The 16,869-nt window shown below is 50.6% G+C and overlaps 6 protein-coding genes across 6 annotated transcripts; 4 read left to right on the plus strand and 2 right to left on the minus strand.

Annotated features, from left to right (window-relative positions):
- Nucleotides 1-346: 346 nt before the first annotated feature.
- On the minus strand, nt 347-3,793 carry N7533_007962 (mediator of RNA polymerase II transcription subunit 14; the record flags this gene model as incomplete). Its single annotated transcript, XM_057104612.1, has 2 exons — nt 347-3,025; nt 3,101-3,793. 2 exons carry the CDS (start codon nt 3,791-3,793, stop codon nt 347-349), a joined length of 3,372 nt encoding a protein of 1,123 aa, XP_056959569.1.
- A 756-nt stretch (nt 3,794-4,549) lies between these two features.
- atg22-1 (putative autophagy protein Atg22) lies at nt 4,550-6,517 on the plus strand (the record flags this gene model as incomplete). Its single annotated transcript, XM_057104613.1, has 1 exon — nt 4,550-6,517. One exon carries the CDS (start codon nt 4,550-4,552, stop codon nt 6,515-6,517), a length of 1,968 nt encoding a protein of 655 aa, XP_056959570.1.
- Nucleotides 6,518-7,170: 653 nt separating this feature from the next.
- pdiA (protein disulfide isomerase PDI1) lies at nt 7,171-8,777 on the plus strand (the record flags this gene model as incomplete). The annotated part of the gene is made up of 2 exons (XM_057104614.1): nt 7,171-7,544; nt 7,607-8,777. 2 exons carry the CDS (start codon nt 7,171-7,173, stop codon nt 8,775-8,777), a joined length of 1,545 nt encoding a protein of 514 aa, XP_056959571.1.
- An 894-nt stretch (nt 8,778-9,671) lies between these two features.
- Nucleotides 9,672-11,009, plus strand: N7533_007965 (uracil-DNA glycosylase; the record flags this gene model as incomplete). Its single annotated transcript, XM_057104615.1, has 5 exons — nt 9,672-9,770; nt 9,827-10,053; nt 10,127-10,374; nt 10,412-10,587; nt 10,662-11,009. 5 exons carry the CDS (start codon nt 9,672-9,674, stop codon nt 11,007-11,009), a joined length of 1,098 nt encoding a protein of 365 aa, XP_056959572.1.
- A 2,483-nt stretch (nt 11,010-13,492) lies between these two features.
- N7533_007966 (uncharacterized protein) lies at nt 13,493-13,918 on the plus strand (the record flags this gene model as incomplete). Its single annotated transcript, XM_057104616.1, has 1 exon — nt 13,493-13,918. The coding sequence occupies one exon, from the start codon at nt 13,493-13,495 to the stop codon at nt 13,916-13,918; it is 426 nt and encodes a 141-aa protein (XP_056959573.1).
- A 614-nt stretch (nt 13,919-14,532) lies between these two features.
- Nucleotides 14,533-16,603, minus strand: N7533_007967 (uncharacterized protein; the record flags this gene model as incomplete). The annotated part of the gene is made up of 3 exons (XM_057104617.1): nt 14,533-15,657; nt 15,718-16,303; nt 16,398-16,603. The coding sequence occupies 3 exons, from the start codon at nt 16,601-16,603 to the stop codon at nt 14,533-14,535; spliced, it is 1,917 nt and encodes a 638-aa protein (XP_056959574.1).
- Nucleotides 16,604-16,869: the final 266 nt, after the last annotated feature.

Raw genomic sequence — 16,869 nt, forward strand, 5'->3', positions numbered from 1 at the left:
TATAAATATAGATAATACCATTTGGAATGGAATGAGCTACGATACACATCTCTACCTTGCTTGCGTTGAATAGTAGTACTACTAGGTAGGTACTCGGTAATTAGGTCCGGGCAGAAAAATATGCATGTAATTCGAAGTGGAACTTTCTAAGAATACAATCATGAAGATGGGGAGAACATCCCATGAACACGGCAAGTGCAAGTGCAAGTGCAAAAGCCAGTTCAAGTTGTTCTCAGGATTAAGAAATCCCAAGGTAAGAGTTGGGGGGAAAAAGCAAACAAGAAATTCCATTCCATTCCGCCATGCGGCAGTAAACGTGGAAAGAAAAGCAACGCTAGGCAGTCCACTAGTCGATCGTGATGATATCGGCATTTCCTGGAGCGCCATTATTCTGCTGCTGCGGCGGCGGCGGTGCCTGTACTTGTTGTACCTGTGCCTGTGTCTTCAAGTTGCTCAAGTTCAAGGTCATCTCAGGCTTCGTCCTCTGTTTCGGGGCGGGTGGCACAGGCGCTGGTGGTTGCTCTACCATGCCGAATTGTTGCATATTTTCTTGCTTCGCGGGTTCGGGCTTGGGCTCGGGCTCGGGCGCACAGGAACTAAGACATTCATGTAACTTTGCAAGAAGATTTCCGACCTTTTCCGTTGATGAAAGGGCACCGTCACCAAGGCCTTGCCAACCATCACCCTGGGAATTGTAAACCTGTTCCCACACCGTGGTTCGAATTTGACTCTGGCCTAGCCCTTGGCCTTGGCCTTGACTTTGACCTCGACTGGCGCCAGGCTGGAAATTTTCCAGCAACCACACAGTGCGCCCATGTCTTGGCCTCAAAGATAATCGGAACCGCGCTTTCTGGGCATAGTGGATGTGGAAGACCGTTGGGCTTCGCACAATGACTTGTATCACGGACGAGGTTGGCTGGACCGGCTTGGTGATTTGTTCCAGGCTATGCAGAAGCGGGAATGTTTCCGTTATAGAGCCGAAGGCAGCCTCGACGCCGGATTCAGAGAATCGGTCATTTAGAGCCACGGTGAGTGATTCTTGAATACGACGATGAGGGCTGGGACTTTCGAAGTCTATCCTCAAGCCTAGGCGGAAGAGCGGGTTGTGGTTTGATAGAACAGCTCTGACCTCAGCATAGGCCGATGGTGGCGGCTCTGAAACATTGATGCTGAGCCGGGCTGAATGGGTCTGATTCTGGCCGTATGAGAACGCGATCCGCGATAGCGATAACGATCGAGGCTGCATTCCTCTCTGGAGGAGAGACTGGAGTATGTAGATGACGCAGTCCAGACGTTGAAGACGTTCAAGAAGAGGAATAAGCACAGCCTGGCCAACAGGGACAAGCAAACGGATTGCGAAACCGGAGCCCTTGTCTTGTACGACGAGCGATAGATCTGTGCTAGAGATAAGAGGGAGGAGGGATTTGATACAGAATCTAAAAGAACCGTACGCAACCAAAATGGCCGAGTGGGTCTGGCGATCGATCCCCTTGAAAGAAAGGCGCACCGAGTCTCGCAAGTAGGATCCTTTCTGCAACGCCGGAGGCAAGGCGAGTCGGAACACTGCTGGAATAGCGTTGGCCTTGTAGCTGAATACGAGGTCTGGGACTTCGAGCTTCGGCCCTAATCTCAGTTGTTTCAGTGGTGGGTGGAACTGGGCCCCTGGCAAGTCAGCCAAGCACTGGGCATTGGCGTAGATTGCCAAAATCCCTGAGAGGGAATGCACGAGTTCCGAGCAAGTGGAATAGTCAAAATTTCGGGAGGGCATCAAGTTGTTGCTGATAGGATGGGCTTGTGCTGAGTCTTTCATGAAATGCGACAGTGGTAAGGGACGTGTCGGGTCTGTTTGTCGGGCAAGGATATGGACTAGCCACCATTTATCGCCATCCATACTGCTTGTCGCAGCAACAACCCAGCGGCGATCCCATGACTGATGAGCGAAAAAGGCAGAGCGCAAGGTGTTTTGCGGGAAAAGACGGCCGACGTTGACCCCTAGGCCTCTCTGGGTGATGCTTTCAAGGCCAAGTGGCTTGATGCCTAATTCAATCTGGTTCACTGCAGTGTGACATCTCAATCGAGTAACCCGTGTGAGCAATTCATCAATCGCAGACTTGTGCTGTCGCTCAAGGTCTGGTCGCTCCAGGGCGCTGGATGGACCAGACAAAGCAATTGCTCCTGACAAAGGCTCAGCAGAAACTCTGAGAGACCGTGAAGCTGTCAGCTGCATGTCCAGGTGACAGTCGCTTGGCTCTGTTTTCGATAATTGAGCACGGAGTGATAGTGTATGACTAGCGAAAAGTAGGTTCTTCTTGAGGGTGTTGAAAGCGGTAGCGAGAAGGTGTGATGTGTGTAGTGCGATGACGCTCCGTAGAACTTGTTCAAGCGAGAGCACAGTCGAGTCGAAACTGATGTTATCGCTGTTGACCTTTTGGCCGTCTCTGACCCAGCGAATACCGAGATATGGAACTTGGTTCTTGTTTCCATTGGCACGGCCTCGAACGCCTCGTTGAACACCGATCTCTATCCAGCTTTTAGGACCGGCCCTGGACGACCAATACTGGACGACCAGTATCCGATGAAGCAGCTCAATACGCAAAGAATCTGACCAAACACCTCTTGCAAGGTCTATAGCCTGTCGATGCAGGGTACTTATTTTATTAGTGAGGACCAGGCCGTGGAGGAAATCAAAGCATCCCGATAAGCCATCGCTGTGAAGGATTCCGTTGACCTTGGCATCAAGCTCGTTGAAAATTCGGCCTTTCGGAATTTTAGAAGAAGGGGAGAAAAGGAATCGGATATCCACGAAGAAAAACTGTGAAGTATTCGTCTGCTCTGCGACGGCAAGATCAAGCTCGAATTCCCCAGGAACTGTAAATGTAACCCGTCCATCGTGGATTCGGTAATTGCGCAAGGCATGAGGTACTTCGTCGTATACTGCTAATCGCACGCTGATGATGCGATTGATTTTGCGCAATTTTTTGAGTGTGGATTTCGCTGTCAATGGTTTTGGGGGCTTGTAGCCGAACTGAAATGCAGCGTATTAGGAAGTGAAAAGGGACCTTCAAGGCGTCAATATAATGGAGAGCATAACTGAACTTACATCTGGTAGAGATTCAACCCGGCCCTTCGAGAGAACCTCGAGAGCAGTCTTCAGGTCTGGGTTGGCGACTTGCGCCCGGACCAGATCTCGCTTCATATCACCCATAGCCTGGACCGCTAAGGTATATGCGTGATGCCGTGTACGTATGAAGCCTTGAATATCAATCAGTCGGCTGACTTCCGCAGCCTGCCGGCTCCACTGAGAGAGAACCAGAAGCTTGATGAACTCGGCCCTTTTAGCATAGGCGAAATCAAGGATGCGTAACTTCTTGTGCACATTTTCCGAGGACTGATTGCCGGGGGTTTTCCCATTTGTCAATGCAGAGGACGGGTCATGGGGCACTTGAATTGCAGCCAACTCAGTGATTAACTCTGAAAGTTCGTTCCAACATAGCTGCACGGCTCGATTGATCAGGGTACCAAACGGGAAGAACCCTTCCGAAATATGAGGGATTTCAAATGGTGTTGAGTCAATATCTCCAGCATTACGGATAGGCATCTTTGATTGCTGGCTCAGAGCATCGAGTCCCCTTCCTGCGCCATTTACCAGGACCGGCCCGTTCATAGCAGCAGGATTTTGGCCGGACTTCTCATGGTTTCCATATGATCCAGATACGCCATTGACAGTCTCATTGGAAGCCGGCCTTCGTACAGATCCCTCAGTGTTGACATTGTCCATGATGACGCCGGGCATGTCTAAGGGAACCTCCTCGGCAGAGCGCGTTGATCAACCGGCGCCTTCCCTTCCTGGGCCTTCTGCGCGGCGCAGAACAAGCGATCTGGTAGAGTCGCTTGCCTGAGATCGAAACAGACGACGTCGGGGGGAGGAAGGGAAGCTGGGTCTGAATACTAGGTGAGAATGACGTTTCTCAACCCAGTGCCATGCGGTATCACTAGCCACCCCGCACAATGGCCCCGGGCATAATCAAGAGAACCGGGCGCGATCTAGGATCTGGTGCTGGAGTTCGGAAATGAGGAGAAATCTGAATCGGTGAATCGGGTGTGTGGAGAAAGGGCGCCTTCGAGTAAGGCCGTTCGGGGTTGCGCCTGTGATGGCGGTTGCGTGATGCGTCTAGGACCGACGGAAGAAAGTCTGCTAGGAGGCAAAGGTTGTCGCAAGTAAAATGGCTAGACGGACAAGCCCAGGGAGGGATCGAAGGGAAGTGAAAGGAGGGAGAGTGAGTGGGATGTCAGAGATGCAACGGTAGAGACCCCAAAGGTGATTGAATTGTGAAAGCGCGCTGCGCACGTCCCTTTCGAAGATTGATGGCCTTGTTGCCTGAGTATTGCTGCCTGAGTATTTTCATAGTAACTTTTGGGCTGTCATTACACTGTAATTACAAGCAGTCCCACATGACCTCACCGTTCCTCACAATGGGGGGATCTCCACTCAAGCTCCAGCTCTCTCCTCTTGAGCTTCATCCCTCCTTCTACCCAATATACCTCCACGATGGGTCCCGATGAAGAGATAGAGGGGCCACCTCCTCGCTTTCTAGGCGATGACCCCAGACCGACCAGCAAGAAGGAGCTCGCGGGCTGGTATTGCTACGGCTGGGCTGCCGAGGTGTTCACTGTCTGTGCAATGGGTACATCCCTCCTCCCTCCCTTATATGTGAGCTTCCTCATTCCTAACCAGCCTTATATAGGGTCGTTTCTCCCGATCACGCTGGAACAGCTAGCACGAGATCAGGGTGTTCTTCTATCAGATAAAACAACTCCGTGTAGCCTAACATGGAACCCGGCCAAACATCCACTCAAAGACACCGGGTACAGCGTGCAATCCCCAGCAACCGGCCAATGCGTTGTCTATATCCTGGGTGCTGAGGTCAACACTGCTAGTTTCGCCTTGTATACATTCTCTCTAAGTGTCTTGGTCCAGGCTATTCTGATTATTTCCATGTCTGGGGCCGCTGATCATGGAAGTTATCGCAAAAAGTTGCTTGTCCTTTTTGCCTTTGTCGGCTCAATAGCTACAATGCTGTTTCTTGCTGTGATTCCCCGGGTTTACCTTCTCGGCGGGTTTCTTGCCATCGTTGCGAATACATGCTTCGGTGCGTCCTTTACATTGTTGAATTCCTTTTTACCAGTCCTCGTGCGCTACCACCCAGCCATGCTGGAAAAGGACGGCGAACGTCAAGTACTTGGTTCGCAGAGCTTGGGATCAGCACAAGAAGAACTTTCTCCGACAATCGAAAATGGTAATCACGGTGATTATTTCGATTCATCAACGCCCCTATTACAACCCACTTCTGGAGATGGCAGAAAGGCAGAGGGAGTGACCTCTTTGGAACTTAATCTTTCCACCAGAATTTCCTCCAATGGCATTGGAATAGGCTATATTGGGGCAGTGATTCTACAAATGCTCCTTATCTTCGTCGTGGCGATGACCAACCAAACGACATTATCACTACGTCTTGTGATGTTTCTCATCGGCCTGTGGTGGTTTGTATTCACCATCCCAGCAATGACCTGGCTGCGTCCCCGACCCGGTCCCCCTCTTTTAGGAACTGATGGGAAACCCCTCGACTCTTGGTCAGCGTATATCGTGCATGCGTGGAAGTCTCTCGGGAAAACTGCAATGCGCGCACGCCGTCTCAAAGACATCCTCCTCTTCCTTGCGGCCTGGTTCCTGCTCAGCGACGGTATCGCCACTGTCAGCGGGACAGCCGTACTTTTTGCGAAAACGCAGCTGGACATGAAACCGGCTGCTCTGGGGCTGATCAATGTGATCGTCATGATCGCCGGTGTCTTTGGGGCCTTTTCCTGGAGATACGTATCGAACTTTCTTGGGTTACGCGCATCGCAGACTATCATTGCCTGCATCCTCCTCTTTGAACTCATCCCCATCTACGGGATCCTCGGGTTCGTTCCATCCGTGCAGCGACTCGGCATTGGTCTCCAGCAACCTTGGGAAATGTACCCGCTGGGGGCGGTCTATGGACTGGTCATGGGAGGTCTATCCTCCTATTGTCGGAGTTTCTTTGCCGAGCTCATTCCACCTGGATATGAGGCCGCATTCTATGCACTGTATGCAATTACCGACAAGGGATCTAGTATCTTTGGTCCTGCCATCGTGGGCATGATTGCCGATCGATATGGGGAGATTCGACCAGCCTTTGTGTTCCTGGCCGTTCTAATTATCCTACCATTGCCCCTGATGTTGCTTGTAGATGCTGACCGTGGTAAACGAGATGCGCTCGAGCTTGGAGCTGAACTAGACCGGATCTCAGAAACCACGGCCACGGGTTATGGGACTATGTCGGATAGAGTGGAAGATCCATTGCGAGCCGAAAGGTGTGGCTCGGACCATGTAGATCAATTTACCTTTCTTCATTTGGACCTCTCGGGCTCTTCTCCGCTGACATCTTTCTTCCTTATCTTTGTACGGTGTGTAAGTGTGGACAGATCGCTAGATTGAATTAATAATAATTATGTATGGGGTAGGTATTTATGTTAAGACACAGTGTTCAGTATGAATGGTTGTACGACATGGTGCCAAGCCGCCCCCCGGCCCCCGTATTCATATAATAGTGTCAAGCTAGTGCTCATCATGAACAATCCTGTTGGACGGTGTGTAACAGACTAGAGTCGTGCCAAAAGCAAATCCACCACTAGGGGAGCGACAAGATGCAATGTACCTGGTAGCTGATGTGAGGGTACAACGAAATACATGAAGTACATGTAAATACATAGCAGTTCTTAGTATGACTGGAGTACCAGGAACTGCTCAGGTTGTACCAGCGGGTACATCCCCTTGCGTAGGCGCCCTGCATAGCAACTGCTGAAGAGATCCACTCTCACGTAGCCTCAAATGAACAAACTGTCCTCAACTCCGGCCCCCATATCTTTCTTCCGATAAATACATACTTGCCCTCCTCTTTCTTTTCCCCAAGCTTGACTGTCTTGGTATGTTTTCATTCCCCCCCCCCAATGGTTTATTGCTTCCTTTCCTCTATTCCTAGTTCCCTGCTTTAATTACAATAATATCCCCCCCCCCGACTAACACGCTTCCCCTCTCATAGGTGATCTGAGATACGGCATTCATTTGTTTCCGATTCAATAATCATCATCATGCGCTCGTTCACTCCTCTTGTCCTGGGCCTTCTGGGCGCTACTGCTGCGGTCTCCGCTTCTGAGCCCGCGGCCGATGCTGCCTCCGACGTTCACACCTTGACCACCGAGACCTTCAAGGACTTCGTCAAGGAGCACGACCTTGTTCTGGCCGAGTTCTACGCCCCCTGGTGCGGTCACTGCAAGGCCCTGGCCCCCAAGTACGAGGAGGCTGCCACCGAGCTCAAGGACAAGAACATTGCCCTGGTCAAGGTGGACTGCACTGAGGAGGAGGAGCTCTGCCGCGACTACGAGGTGGATGGATACCCGACCCTGAAGGTCTTCCGCGGCGTTGAGGACCCCAAGCCTTACGGTGGTGCCCGTCAAACGGAATCGTAGGTCTTCCCTTTCCCCATTGACGATGTCGCGAAGATTTCTAACATTGTTTGTTTACTAGCATCGTTTCCTACATGACCAAGCAGTCCATGCCCGCCGTTACCGACGTCACTGAGGACAACCTCGAGGAATTCAAGACCCTGGACAAGATCGTCATCATCGGCTACGTCGGTTCGGACGACAAGACCACTGACAAGAGCTTCGCCGACTTCGCCGAGACCCAACGCGACAACTACCTCTTCGGTGTCTCCCACGACGCCGCTATCGCCAAGGCCGAGGGTGCCAAGCAGCCCTCCATCGTCCTCTACAAGGACTTCGACGAGAAGAAGGCCGTCTACGATGGCAAGGTCGACGAGGAGTCCCTTCTCAAGTGGGTGAAGACCGCCAGCACCCCCCTGGTCGGCGAGCTCGGCCCCGAGACCTACTCCAAGTACATGGCCGCCGGACTCCCTCTGGCCTACATCTTCGCCGAGACCCCTGAGGAGCGCGAGGAGTTCGCTGCCGCCTTCCGCCCCATCGCCGAGAAGCACCGCGGTGAGATCAACATCGTCACCCTGGACGCCAAGGCCTTCGGCGCCCACGCCAGCAACCTGAACCTCGAGCCCGAGACCTTCCCCGCCTTCGCGATCCAGGAGACCGCCAAGAACGCCAAGTACCCCTACGACCAGACCAAGAAGATTGACGCCAAGGAGATTGGCAAGTTCATCAAGAACGTCCTGGACGGCAAGGTCGAGCCTAGCATCAAGTCTGAGCCTATCCCCGAGACCCAAGAGGAGGCCGTGGTCACCGTTGTCGGCAAGAACTACCAGGAAGTCGTCCTGGACAACGAGAAGGACGTCCTGGTCGAGTTCTACGCCCCCTGGTGCGGACACTGCAAGGCCCTGGCTCCCAAGTACGAGGAGCTGGCCGCTCTCTACGCTGACGTCGCCGAGTTCAAGGACAAGGTCGTCGTTGCCAAGATCGACGCTACTGCCAACGACGTGCCGGACTCCATCACCGGATTCCCCACCATCAAGCTCTTCCCCGCCGGCAAGAAGGACGAGCCTGTTGAGTACAACGGCTCTCGCACCGTCGAGGACCTTGTTACCTTCATCAAGGAGAACGGCAAGTACGAGATTGACGGTCTCCAGGGTGGCGCTAAGAAGCCCCAGGAGGGCGGCGATGTTACTTCCTCGGTGGCCCAGGCTGCTGAGACTCCTGCTGCAGAGGAGGAGACTCACGATGAGCTGTAAGCTAGCTTGCTTCATGGAATTGAAATAGTTTTTTGCCGTTAGTGTTACTGTATCACTAAGTTGAATGTGAATCTTTGTTTGCGTGATGCTACTGAACGGGGCCAGATCTATTGGTCCAATCTCCCAACCGTAACCTATGTACCCACCCCGTAAATATCTTCCATAGGAGTAGTCGAATACCAGTGGGTTTTCAAGCTGTGGTTTTTAAGCTCCTGACTCTGCCTGTGGCTGCATTCTGACATGTTATCTGCATACATCTTGATCTATCAGACTGCCAGTGACTCGGGGTGGAAGTGTAGAGTCATGTCGGTGAGCAGGGTGAGCAACCGAATATTAGGAAAAACAAGGTTAAGAGGCATCGAGTGGTATATCTGATTGGCAAGCCCCAGGATGGTCGAATGGTATTGGCCTGGACCCGATGGGGGGGAAGAGTGTGGAGGCTTTGAACAGACGCAATGGGACCGGTGCGTGCCTGACATCTTTTTGCCATTTTTTCTGCAGGTAAAACGGTCAATTCCAGCACACAGCATATAGCATTCTCCTTTTTCTCTTTTTTTCCTTTTTTTTCTTTCTTTTTCTTTTTCTTTTTCCCTTTGATTTCTTGTTGTACATAGTGAATCGTGCCTTCCTTAGTTTAATACTGTCAGTGTATACTCTGGGGTAGAGTACCTTAAGGTACTCTCACCGCCTTATCTAACGCAGCTCCACAACGCGTCTGATCGCGCGGCGCGTCGATCAATGCGGCTCTCTACTTCAGCTGAACACTTGCCAATTCCCCCTGGACCATTTACTCCTTGAGGGATCTTCGTCTTCATCTTCTTCTTCGTCATCTTTTTTTTTGCATGTTGTGACGTGATTGATTAATATTCCACTGCCTCGGCACATCTCATCATCATGTTTAGCCCAGCCCTCAAGCGCAAAGCAGACAACTCCGCTTCGTCACCAGCAGACACCAAGAAACCAAAAGGTGGCAGTATTACCTCGTTCTTCGGTGTCCCCAAACCAAAGCCCGCAGGCACTGGATCAGCTGCAGCCGGTGCAAACGCCAGCTCTCCCCTCGACCTACATCATTCAACAAGGACAAATGGGTGGCATCTCTGAAACCCGAGCAGAAAGAGCTACTGCAATTGGAGATCGACACCTTGGACGAAAGCTGGCTCGCCCACCTAAAAGACGAGATCGTGACAGCAGAATTCCTAAACCTGAAGCGCTTCCTAAAGAAGGAAAAGGACTCGAAAGCCAAGATCTTCCCACCCGAAGAAGATGTTTACTCTTGGTATCCCTCCCACCCTTCAGCGAACCCGCCTCCTGCTCCAAACATCAACTAACCAACATCTTCACACCCACAGGTCCCGCCACACCCCACTACACAAAGTAAAAGTAGTAATCGTCGGCCAAGACCCGTACCACAATGACAACCAAGCCCACGGCCTCGCCTTCTCCGTCCGCCCACCAACCCGCGCCCCGCCCTCCCTGGCAAACATCTACAAAGAAATCAAAAAAGAATACCCGGAATTCGCCCTGCCCCCGTCAAACGGCGGCCTCCTAACCCCCCTGGGCCGAACGCGGCGTCCTAATGCTAAACACCTGCCTAACCGTCCGCGCCCACCAAGCAAACAGCCACTCGAACAAAGGCTGGGAGCGCTTCACCCAGCGCGCAATCGATCTGGTCGCGCGCGTGCGCACGAACGGCGTCGTCTTTCTCGCGTGGGGGAATCCGGCCGGTGTGCGCGTTGCGAAGATTAATCGGGAGAAGCATTGTGTGCTTTTGTCTAAGCATCCTAGTCCGTTGAGTGCGCATGGTGGATTTGTAAGTTTCCCGCTCACTCTTTTGTCTGGGGGCGTATGGCGATGCGAAGTGAAAGCTAATCCGCTTTCCTCTAGTTCGGCAATAACCATTTCATTAAGTGTAATGAGTGGCTTGCGGGGCGGTATGGTGAGGATGAGATTATTGATTGGGCTTTGGTTCCCGGGACTTCTACGAAGGCTCCCAAGGAGAAAGAGGCTCCCAGTTCTACGTCTGATAAGGAGAATTCGTCCAGTTTGGCAAATGCGGAGCTTGAGGGGGTGAACACGAAGGTGGCGGATGCTAATGCCAAGTGCTCTCTCGACACTCTTGATAAGGTGCCGGTGAAGGGTAAGGCGGATGCTGATGATGAGTTTGATGATGAGGATGCGTTGGAGGCTTTGGTTGAGGCGGAGAGAATGTCTTCTCCTGTTGGGAAGGCTTGAGGGAATTCATATTGATGGGGTTAAATACTAAGTACTGCGTGGACAAAGCGAGAGCAATGGGACAATTGCTTTCCTTGTCTTGTCTTGTTAGTTTTTTGGACCAGAAGAGGGTCGTCTCGAGTACAGTCTAGCTGGTCGGTAAGGCGTTCAATGGTGTTCGGATTTGAGAGCGGAATTGTGTTGATTTGTATGTCACTTCATGGATGGAGGGATGGGATGGGATGTTCCTGTTATTTTCTCGGGTATCTATCTCCCTAAATGTGGGAGAAATAAATTTATTTTCCGGGGTAGGCCTTTGTACCATTTCTGGGATTCATTCAAGTTCACGCTTTACTCTTAGATGCTTTACTAGTTTACTAGTAGGAGGTATACTGGTACTAGTAGTGCCTAGGTAGGCACTCAGGCTGGTGCCAGTGGCCGTGGGTATCTAGAGGTACTAGTACTACTGGTACCAGCCTAGGTAGCCTGAGGTCACGGTATAACTATCCATGGACCCAGAAATAAATCGAATATGGTACTACTGTATAACTATCCTACTAGTAGTGGTATGAGCCACATAACTACTAGTTAGCGGCTCATCTTCGTCGCGTAACCCTAAAGCGACATGCCCTACTTAAGGCCCGGGGGTACCTAGGCCACGGTATATCATGCTAGTATGGGTCGGTAACAAATAGAAAGAAAACCCCAGAGTCACCCGGACAAAGAAAATAATCAAAGTTCCTGTCGTACAAGCTTAGTTTGTTCTTATTACTATATTTAGTTCTTTGGTAGCTCAGTTATGTCAGGGTTTGATCCTACACATATATAATGTTTCTCCCGTCTTTTGTCAGTACTACTTGTAGTACTACTGGTAAAGTCGCTCCTTCCCAACCTGAACGGGAGATCGATTGTTGACATTTCCCCCACGTCCGTTGGGGAACTTCGCTCTCGCAACTCCTTGATACCGTGACCATTTTACACGCGCCGATCAATACCAGTGCTTCTTTAAAAGATGGCGCCGGCTTCCCTATTGCGGAATCTCGTCTTGAAGGCCATGGCCCATCTATGGTCCAAGTCGCTTTTTCTCCCACGGCCTCCCGCGAGGAGCTGCTGAAGACATATTAGGTATGAACGGGTGTTCTATTAACTATCCCTCGGTATGATATACATGACCTTGGACCCTTTCTAATCTAGCGGCTTTGTATTCTAATCGAACAAACATAGGTATACGGCCATCTGACACCTACGCAGAGACTACCGGTAAAAACACAACTAGAAATGGGGAGCGCAGGGAACATTCATCGACGAAGTTCCAAGTCTCGCTTATAAAAGCAGACTCCAATGGTTGCGGTCTCATGTTTCGGCGTACGGCGATGGAGAATTGCTCTATCTCAATTTCTATTGGATGCAGGGGTCGGTCAATCCAACTTCCGATATATATATGATCTAGGGACCGGGGCAAAGCTGCAAAAATACCAGTTAGCACGCGCCAAAGTGGTATCTTGCACGGCAAGCACCGCCGACATTCGCTAAATTCGCAACAATCTCACCACACTCTCTGTCTCATATATTGCCTACACATGGTGCAACTTGAAGGATGACAGTGACGGCGATGGATCTCATTCCGATGGTAGCGAGAGCCATGAAAAACCACGTGGGGGGAAACGGCAACTCCTGAAGGTCGGGATGCGAGAAGAAGCTGGTGCCAGTCGAGGTGGTTACCGATTTTGCTTTGTCTCTTCTAAAAAGGTTCCCTCCACCTGGGCAGTTTTGCAAGGTTCTCTTCCTTTTCCCAGCCATGTTGATTTGATCTATGATCTATGATCTATGATCTACGAGTTCTCCTCGCCTGAGGCCAGAGGATTCCGGAATCCACCATCAGGACAGACTACATTTGTGACGATTGAGGGACGTGCTGGTGCTGGGGCCTATTACTAAATACTCGATATTTATTTATCAACCTACACTATCCCACCAAATCCTGGCGATCGGATCGTGCTAAAGTTCGCGTACCCCAACCAATATCAATTAGTGTAAGATTCCTCTAATTCGAAAACCACTATCCCACCAACCAAAGCATTTCGCCAAATGCCTATTACTTCTTTCGCGGGGGAATAGGCTGATCTGGGATGAATGCTTCTGTTTTCTGCTGCAAAAACCACCTATCCGTCGGCAGTACAAAACCGGCTACGAGGATACATCCCAGAGCTAGAATATTATGAGATTAACAATGAGCTGTCTCTGATCCGTCTTGAGGGCCTATAGTTACTAAAACCAGTCAACCTGCTTCTGGAATATTATGTCGAGTGGGTGATTACTTACCTAGGTATACTTCTTGGGCACCGCAAGGTATATCTCTTGTTCAGTTGTCGGAGTATGTACCCTATCACGGCTTAAGATCAGATATTACATGAGTGCTTCGAGGTCTGGAGAAAAGAGATATCCCATTGGTGCTATTCCAAAAATTACGGACAATTCTGCTGCCTGAGTACATATTCAGAACTATGTCTACACTAGAGAGCTTGAAGAAGATGATTGATAAAGCCGAGTATATTAAGACAGGACAAACCACTTTGCTTGGGAAAAATGTTGCCATGATTTCACGGAATTGTTCAAAATACACGGCATTTGAACTGGGCCAAGTCCGACCCAAGGATGGCAGTGAATTGAAGAAGCTTGGCAACATCGTCAACAAGTTGAAGTTCGGTTATGATGAAGTCTATCCGGTGCCTACTCCCTTCCTTCCGAAGGATGTACTCCTCCTGAACGCTGGTACAGTCTCTTCTGAAGACGTCCATCGTTATCAAGAGGTCGGTTTTCTCATTTGGGCAATGTACAACACTCGCGTTGACTTTACCTTCTCTGTCACCAGGGTCTATTGCTGGCTTAGACTCAGTCTAGCCCGGGGTAGGGTAGGGTTTGGCCCGTAGCCTCTCTTCTACACCTCCCCTCTTGTTCCCCTGCCAAATTGTCATAGAGAACTGGCTTTGCGTTTCTACTTTGTATTTTCTCTGTGAATGAAATTATTTCGGCGATTTGTCGCTTCCTTTTCCAAACTTGATTTCTGACAGGCTTCCTGCAAGTAATTCTAGCGCCGGTGGCTTAAGATTAATACAATCGCGGAGACAATTGAAGGGGCTGAGGTAATACACCCAATATCCTATACATGCGATAATTACTCGGGGCTTCCAAGGTCCTTCTATGTAATGAATCTCATAAGGAAAAATCAGTTTCAATATAAAGTAGTCTATGTCTGTCTATCGTAGGGCAAGAAAAAGACCGGTTTGTACACTCTGCGTCAGAGTGATTGGGTATCTTTGAACGAGAACCGGTAATGAGAAAAGAGAAAGAAAAGAAAAGAAAGTCGCTGGATGCAATGTGAGTTTTCTGAAATCGCCCGCTTGACCAAGGCTTGACTTGCAAGTTTGTCGGGGATTGTGTTGACGCCCGGCCGATTGGGTACTTCTGTTCGAATCGGGTATCCCGGTGCCATTGTATAGGCCGAAGTAAAGTGAAGTGAAGGAACGCCATGAAAACATTTCCTTCAATGACATTCAACGGCGCGAGACTGAAGCTGAGGCTGATACTCCGCCGCAAGAGACGGAATAGACGCAGGCGTTGGAGGCGGCACGGCCGGCAATGCGGTAATTATAGATCCAGAATCCCCGTCCAAGCCAGGGACCTCTTCTTCTGCACCAGGCGTTCCAGTTGGAGCTTGGATACCATTGATACCATTGATCTCCTCATCCAGCGCCATCTGCACAGACAACACGTGAATCCGAGGCGACGCGTCCGGCCGCCTCTTGAACGAGTACGTATTCAGGAATTCCGGCTCCTGCACCCAGGACATTTGTCTCTCCAGGTCTTCGGCCGAGAGGGCTGCGGCGCCCTTGCCGGAGCGCAGATTCTCGCTCGATTTGGCGCGGAAGATGGAGCTGGGCCATTCTTTTGTTCGGGAGAGTGTGTTGCCGCAGCAGTTTGCTTTGTGGGTGATGTTGTCCCAGGCCTCGACGACGCGGTCTGTCTTGAGGAATTGGGATATTTGGTCTTTCATTGTTTCGGCGCCTGTTGCTGTTGCTGTTCCATCTGGGCGTTGCAAGGAGGTCGGTGGTCGGGATCGGGTGGGTGGTTTGTTGTCGGTTGGGGCTATTCCTTGCTGTGTTCGTGGGCGTCCGTTGGCCCAGAGAGCTTTTAATTGTTCGATTGAAGCGCTGCGGGATTTGAGTGTGCGGGCTGGGGCAGTAGATGGTCTTTGTGGTGGGGGCTCTGAGACGACCTTTTCACTGGCGGAACGTTTGGGTAGGAATGGTTTGGATAGCTTTCTGCTTAGTCTGCCGGGCATGGGCATAGGAGGTGGAGTATCCTCTGTTTTGATATCAGCGTTGGCTGCTGCGACTAGTGCACTGCACGATCTGGCTCGGCTGAGGGATTTTGGCAGGATTGAACCTCTCTTCGAGGTTGGCCTTGTCTGTTCAGCGTTATCGCTGGCCTTTTCTGCGGCTGGTGTTACGGCTCGTTGAGATGATGTTGACTTTGGCTTCAGAAGTGGGTCGCGTGGTAGTGGTTTGTTTGATGCGATGCCTGGAGTGGCCGGGCTTTTTGCAAAGAGCATCTGCCTGACAGATTTATTTCGGGCAAGGCCGCCGTGGGAAGACTTTATGAATGAACGCTGCTTTGGTTAGAATAGAACTATGAGGATAGAAATCTGAGAGAACAGAGTTAGACTTACCAGGTCTTTCCGACTTGCAACTCCGACTCGTCGTTGCATCTCAGTGACAGCAAAGGCAAGTTGACCAAGTCCCTTCTGAAGCGCCGCACCACGCCGACGTAATTTGGACATAGCAATGATCCACCCCTCCATATTCTCCATCATCGCTTTATAAAAAGCCTTAAGACTCTCCGACTGAAAACAGCCCTCGTCCGAAAGTTGAAGAAGATAATGCCAAAGCGCGCCCATCGCCTCCTTTCCTTTCAGAAGATCCTTAATGGCGTCCGTGATGGCAAGCGTAAATCGATCAATAGAGTGCTCGATCTGATCATTGTAGGCCACTAGTGCCAATCTGAAATTCCGATCGGATAACATCTCATCAAACATGTCCAGATTACCGAGGGGCAGGCTGAGATACTGGATTCGAGTGCGAACGTCTAGGTGGATGATAAGGAAGTCTTCTGTACTTCGCTGTAAGAAGCCGTCTAGTTCGTCGACGTGAGTTTGAAGAATTTTCATCACTTCTTGATCTGATTTTGCCATTCCTTTTGCTAGGAGATGGACGCCGAAGACCATTTGGGAGACCAGCTTCCAGAATGGGTGGTACCTATGGTTACAAGGGTTAATGTCAATCTCAACTCAACTCAACCCGAGTATATTGTAGGATCAGTATGAGAGAAATATCAAAACTCAACACTTACTTCTCAGATTCCCTTTGTCGCCATTTTCGACCGCAGAGCCTCTCGTATTCGTCATTTTCTAATAAATCCCGACGACGTGTCTGCGCGTCGATCTTCACTACCCACTCGTTCGCTGACTTGTGGGTAGCTTCGAGAATTGATTCTTGGAACGGTCCCTGGAGCTGAGTGATCGGATGGCTTGGATACGGACTGGATTCCAGCTCCATGTTGATTGGATAATTTGACTCTGGCTGTTCTGTGTCGGTAAGAATGATAGCAGGTGGCGCCACCTTCTCCATTACTTGGGTTTGAGTCGCCATTAGATCGGTGTTCTGCGGGTTGGCAATCACTCAATGCCTCTATAAGTTGGTTTGTTGTATGTCGAGTTGCGCGACGAAGTATAGAATGACGCTGGCAGTCAATCAAACGTTGCTGCTAGGATCCACTTCTCTCAGTAAACGGTAAACCTTCAAGGTCGAATTGAGATTGAAAT

Source organism: Penicillium manginii, assembly GCF_028828005.1.
Source record: "Penicillium manginii strain IBT 31320 chromosome Unknown utg000005l:1.0-5665137.0:1.0-5668048.0, whole genome shotgun sequence".
In the NCBI taxonomy this organism is placed as follows: domain Eukaryota; kingdom Fungi; phylum Ascomycota; class Eurotiomycetes; order Eurotiales; family Aspergillaceae; genus Penicillium; species Penicillium manginii.